Genomic DNA, 6,470 nt, shown 5'->3' on the forward strand with positions numbered 1-6,470 from the left:
AACAATGATGGGAATCACAAATGGTAGTTATTTCTCTTTATTCAGATGGGAAAAAAAGAAAGTGGGTTGAAACACTACTCTTTAAAATTTACGAATATCATAAGTACATCACATAACCGGCATATGCATGGTCTTTACATCCTAGTTTTACATGGATAATAAATTACTTGTAAACAATATTATCTTGAGGACAGATGACACAAAGAAACTTTCGTCAAAGAATTTGAAAATAACACCTTGGGTCATGTTTAAATGAATAAAATGAATTTTTTCACCGCATAGTTTTTAATTTTTTATTCAAATTTGCACAAAAATGGAATTTAAAGTGAAAAATATTTGTATAGATAAATCGGGATGGTTTCAGAAAGGCAGACTTTTGAACATCACAGAAGGTTTACAATTTCTTTATATTCTAAAACATTTGCGTCATTTGCAATGAAATTGGGCCAAAAAATATATACCAATCCAGGCATCCTTTTTTTGTTTGTATCATCTGTCCTTAACGAACAAAAACAAAACAGGTACCAAATCGAACAAATCATACAATTACTTCAAATATATAGAAAAAGGACCATACTTTCGTAAAATTTCGGACATTCACAACTAGATTTTGCATGTGAAATGAACATAATTCACAAAATTTCACAGTGTATTTAAAAAAGTAATTCAAAAGCTGATACATAGCCAATTAAAATATATCTCAAACAAATGCTTGCAACTTTGAAATCAAAATAAAACCTCTTGTTTAAGAGCTTTAAAATCATGTAATGTTTTTGAGAGAAAAAAATATATTACAATAAAGTAACTTTTATTAATTTCATTTCATGACGTTCTATGTAAACATAGTGCAACATTTTCATTTTATTTTTAAATTTCCACTATATAAAGACCGTATGTTTACATTTAGTGTAATTTTCTTTATCAAATCCATTAGAAATCCACGACGTTCAAATTTCTATAACACACGCAAAACCTTGTCACAACGCGGTAGAATACACAGTAGGAACTACATGCATTTTCAATATTTAGGAACACCAAAATGTATATTGCTTTGACTCAATTTCATTTAAACAAACTAGCCTTTTAAAAGTTACATAAAATTCAACAAATGTGCATTAAAAATTAATTTGTCATTTTTTTTCCCCTCGCAATGTTTATTTGCGTCATTTAACTTTCCAACGTCACAAACGGCTTTCCAACGTCACGAACGGTTATTACGTTTATTAAGCGCACCAATACCGAAGGGAGCTAAATTCACATTTAACATGAACAAAATAAACAATTATGACAAAGGAAAATTAGAAAAGGTAAATATAAGCATTGGATTCATATTTTGGGATGTCTTCGGTCCTATAACACACCTGGCCGTGTCGACAAATTATCATACCGCACTAACGCGAGGTATTCAATTTGTCGGCACGGCCAGGTGTGTTATAGGACCGAAGACACTCCAAAATATGAATTCAATGCTTAATTATTATTAATGTACTTCTGTCTAGATATAAAAGGCGGATTGAAAAGTTAACGCATAATCAAATTAAAAAAGACATATGAGTAGAAATAGTATCAAATTGATGCTACAATTTCTCCGGATCTTTTCAAAGTGAAATGGATGTTACTCCAAAAGTCTTGTTTCTCTGGGTCATCTTTTGGATACTCAATGTAAGATTTTTTATACACCAATTCACGAAGATGTAGAGGTATTTCGGGATGAGGTAAAACTTTGTAGAGTACCACAAACAACATCTCCTCTCCTGCTCTCTCGTAAAAACTTTCCATTTGCGCCATTCTTAGTTCAAACATACACCAATAAGATTTTACAAATTCTGGCGAGAGCACAAAAACAGTGTATCGACTTTGATTTATCGCTGTTGATATATTTTCTGCTATGTCATATCCGGGTACAAAGTCCCGGAAGTGAAGACATAGTTTTAGGTTCCGGTCCGTTTCTAACTTTGGTAACATCTTCTTAATCACAAAATCTCTGTCCTCGTCAGCATGGGAAATAAATGCATCATATTTGTACATCGAATGGTTTTTGAGTGATTTGTACCCATGAAATTTACTTTTGGTCGCGTAATAAAAATATCTTATCTTCCACCTGTATCGGTAGGCGATTCGTGAAATAAGGAGAACAAGGACCACAGTTATCAACACCCCAATCCCTGCTGCCAGCTCAGAGTACGGTCCACACCGAATATCCAACTCAATCAAAATTTTTCTGTCTTTGAAGGAGAAAATTCTTTCATCCTCCGTGGAGCAGTTTAATGTTTCAAATGATATAAAGTTAATATTTTTCTTTTGTTGTTGAAACATCCACTTTATAGACGCTTTTGTATCACAGTTACAAAGTAAAGGATTATTACGTAGGTCTAATGTTATCGGATAATTCCTCACATTTGTGATTTCATCGAATGTACGTCTTGTTGTTTCTGACAAAGATGATAAGCGATTGTTTGTTAAGTTCAAAACTTTTAAGCCTTTCATATGGCTGAATTTGATTACAAGGTTATCTATTGAATTAAAACTAAGATCAAGGTTCGAAATGTTAGAGAGTGATTGAAAGACGTTTTTCGAAAGCAACACAACTTCATTATTACTCAAGTCCAAATGTTTCAAATTTGTTAAATTTCTAAAAGTTCTACCATCAATATCTCTAGCTAAAGAGTTGCTAAGTTTGTTTTTTGCCAGGTGCAATGTTTCAATAGTATTCAAGAAATCAAAGAAATAATCTGAAATATATTTGCAATTGTTTTTGGATAAGTTTAAAATCTTGAGTTTTGTTAATCCAATGATTGGACCTGTTAAATTAGATAGTTGATTTCCCTGCAATGAAAGACTTTGTAGGCTATTTTCTAAAAATATAACTTTTGGAACATCATATCCCAATGAACTATGGACCAAATACATTATTTCTAGATTTGGTGGAAGTGGTAAAACTAATGGAAACTGTGAATTTTCTTTGCGTCTTTTCAGAGAACTTTGAACAAAACCAACACTTCGTTTAGTAATTGTGTGGTGATTTACTGAAGAAGACAAATCATCTTTGCATTTTAAATCTGTGATGAAATTCCCGCCAATCAAGTCATGTGACGAGAATGCCTGACTCACATTTAACCAAATAAGGTTTCTCATTGCACTGAACTGGAAGACATAAATGCCTTGTGTTAGACGATTGTCAGCTATGGACAAGACTTTCAGTCGCCGGAATATCCACGTAACATTAGCCTCCAACAGCTCAATTTTATTGCTATCCAAGTATAGCTCTGTGAGGGATGTATTTTGAATATACCATACGTCATCCCATGTGACTTTTGTTCCCATTCCAAAAATGCAGTGTATCTGTTTAATTTTTAATATATTTATGGATGTAAATTGTAAATCAAAAGTAAGATTCTTAAGATTTCTAAAAGTGAATTCCTTATTATATGACAAATCTAGTTCTTTCAAATCTGATAATCCAGAAAATGCATTTTCTTGCAACGATTTTATTCCACAGTGTGTCATATCTAATGTCCTTAAATGCTTCAGATTTGTAAAGTAGTCTTTATCAATAGTTTCGACTTGACAATGTCCGCCATTATTTCCCGAAATATCCAGATAGAAGAGTTTCCTTAGCTGGGAAAATTTTCGACCGAATCTGCCATTGGGAAGTCCATTGATAGACAATTGACGTAACTCAGTTAGCAGTGAGAGACTTTTAGGATATATCTCATTGTTTTGGTCTGATGGGTCCTTGACCTTCATACTAAGAACTTTCAGATTGGTTAAGGGTTCAAACACCAAAGGAGGAAAAGTTTCATCGTTTAATCTAAATTTGTTGTTAGAAATATTCAACATCCTGAGCATCGTCAAATTATCAAAGGAGTTATTTTTAAAGTTTGTTAGGTCATTGTAAGACAAATCTAAATAAGTTAGCGATTGCAGGTACGTTAGGTTAGGACAGTTTGTTATATTGTTGTGGCTTGCGTCTATCTGAGTCACTTTTTGTGAAAATTTAGGAAGAACTATTAATCCTTTTCCTGAACAATCTGCTTTTAGACCTCCCAGGAGATCTATACAACTGCCTTTTGGGTCCTCGGTGCAAGGAGTTGACCGCGTTCCTCTCAAAATGACAAAATATGCGTAAGTTACTAAAAAATTCACCTCTCCCCACATTTTCTGACCTTCAAAAGCAAAAGATAGTGTATCAATTTAATTAAGGTATGAACAAAAGGGGAAAAAAATTAAATGTTGACAACGATCCCGTTACACGTGTAGGTTGACCTACCTTTCATGCAATTTTAAATAAAGTCACAAAAGTTTGTGCATCGAATGTCCTACTAATTTTTCACTTATCCGTTATCAAATTTCACTTGATCTACCATGTGATGAGAAGTCTCTTCCTCTTTTTCTTATAATTTGTTTAAATCCGTCTGTGAATTTGGCTTTCGAAATGTGTGTTTAAAAACACCATTAACAGATTTTTTCATAAAGATGAAGCGCTAGATGTTGATTTCCTTATTGTTGTGTGTATTCTTAATGTCGCATAAAATCTTGCTTGCACACAACACCTGGGAATTTGATACCAAACTGTGTAATTTAGTCCTCTGTCCAAGATATAAAGTTACTGCACCAATTTCTGTTATATAAACACAATATGCATATTCTAATTTCCTGGGTGTTAGCGACATTTTCTGTAATAGAATAATAGTGTCAAGTAAAAGAAAAGGCTTTAAACTATGTGCTGATCTCGATATTTGAATTATTTAAAGAGAGAATTCCAGTACGAGGAAGTACACTAGACAAAATTGATAACGCACCACTTGTTAATTTTTATTTGTGAATTAAACATTTACCGGATCGGTACTAGTGTTTATGATATGCCATTATTTCTAAAACAGTGGGGATGACAAATGTCTTGGTATCATGAAAAAACCCTTGAATGACCTTCTATTTCGAAAACCAATTTCCAGCTGTGCACTGTGCACCATTTTTGCACAGATATGAAATTCTTGATCACTAAAGGGATTTGTGAGATTGCCACAGGAGTAGTCCCCCGGTTAAAAATCAAATAACAAACAGTCACTGACTCTCATTAATCCTAGTAATCATCTGATACCTTAGTGTCCATATCAATTCCACTCCACTTCCGGTTGACCCAGTTTTGTGGAACAATTTTCAATTTATTGTATGCAGCTAACTTAATAACGTGGTTATCTATTGTAAACATTTTTATGCTTGTAAATCTATATGGAATACATTTTCATGAGTGGAATTCATAAGCTTTTTATTGTTTTTGATTTTACAGATGTCTTTAAGGGAACCCCCTGCAGACGCCATACTGTCTGCTTTTGCACGCTCTTCTAGCGTCAAACGCCGCATACGATGTAACTTTTTTCTGAGTTTTTTATTAGTACAAATGGAAAAAAACACAAATACAAAGAAAAAGTTGAAATTTTTCTCATCAAAAATGGAATAGACACGATTTTATTTTTCCTATGAATCGGTAACACTTCAATAAACATTGTAATTATTTATAAGGTTTGACATTAAGATGCCTTATTTTTTGTTAAAGAAACATATTTATATATAAAATACATCATAAACAGGTTTTTCAAAAGTAAAATATCAATTCTCTTAGGTGGTGTGTTAGCAATTTTGTCTAGTGTATATCCTTATAAATTTTAATTTACAACATTGAATTAATTACCACAACTGGACAGATGTATTTTTGAAACACGTACAGTTGGTTCTTCGCAGAGTTTTATTTCACAGGTTTCCCAGAGGAGTTGAGAGGACAAACAGATGAACAGCCCCGATGTGTATTTTATCATTAGCAACTTCTATATCAGGCGGTCCTCTAGAGTAGATGTCACGAGCCGGAACTGTTGTAGCAATCGGCAATCCTCGGCTGACGTCGCTAAGCTCCATTCAAACCTCGGATGTGATAGATGTAGTAATACGCATCATGTCGATACATTTCGCCGGAAACCGTCAATCATTTCATATTTCGATCTGCCTAAAGTTCTTAGGTAAGAATTCTTTATTTGTGTTATTCCTGATAGATACAACACTATGTTAGTATTCTTTGAAAGCAAGAACACAGTGTTGAGCTTGCAACAAAGTAACTCGGATTTCAAATGTATAACATTGGAATGAAATTCAAACAAGATCACATGACTGACTCAGCAAGATGGTAGAAGGGGTTAGTGTGCGAGGTTCGAGCCACACGAGGAGCTCAAAGTGCTGTCGTAGCGGAAATCAGACAGCGGAAAGATCTCAATCTCGTCATACCCAAACTGGAAAACTTCCTGGCTAAACTTTAAAGAACATATTAATGAATATGAAGTTCTTTGTAATTTGTACGAAGTCCAAAATGAACTATCATATTTAATAACATCATATTATACCATCGTCTTCCACCTTCCTCAAATAATTTATTTTCTCCATGAATGAGTCTACTCTGCTCTGTTTTTTGCAAATATCAA

The 6,470-nt window shown here is 33.4% G+C and overlaps 1 protein-coding gene across 1 annotated transcript; it reads right to left on the reverse strand.

Moving 5' to 3' along the window:
• Positions 1 to 1,566: 1,566 nt before the first annotated feature.
• LOC134264748 (toll-like receptor 4) lies at positions 1,567 to 4,158 on the reverse strand. The gene has a single exon (XM_062747034.1). The coding sequence runs from the start codon at positions 4,156 to 4,158 to the stop codon at positions 1,567 to 1,569; it is 2,592 nt and encodes an 863-aa protein (XP_062603018.1).
• Between the last annotated feature and the right edge of the window lie 2,312 nt (positions 4,159 to 6,470).

This window comes from Saccostrea cucullata, unplaced genomic scaffold, assembly GCF_032062105.1.
Source record: "Saccostrea cucullata isolate Sc308-1 unplaced genomic scaffold, CSIRO_AGI_Scuc_v1 ctg10866, whole genome shotgun sequence".
Lineage (NCBI taxonomy): Eukaryota > Metazoa > Mollusca > Bivalvia > Ostreida > Ostreidae > Saccostrea > Saccostrea cuccullata.

Excerpts from the sequence above, each read along its gene's own strand:
- LOC134264748 (XM_062747034.1), bottom strand. The coding sequence starts at position 4,158 with ATGTGGGGAGAGGTGAATTTTTTAGTAACTTACGCATATTTTGTCATT.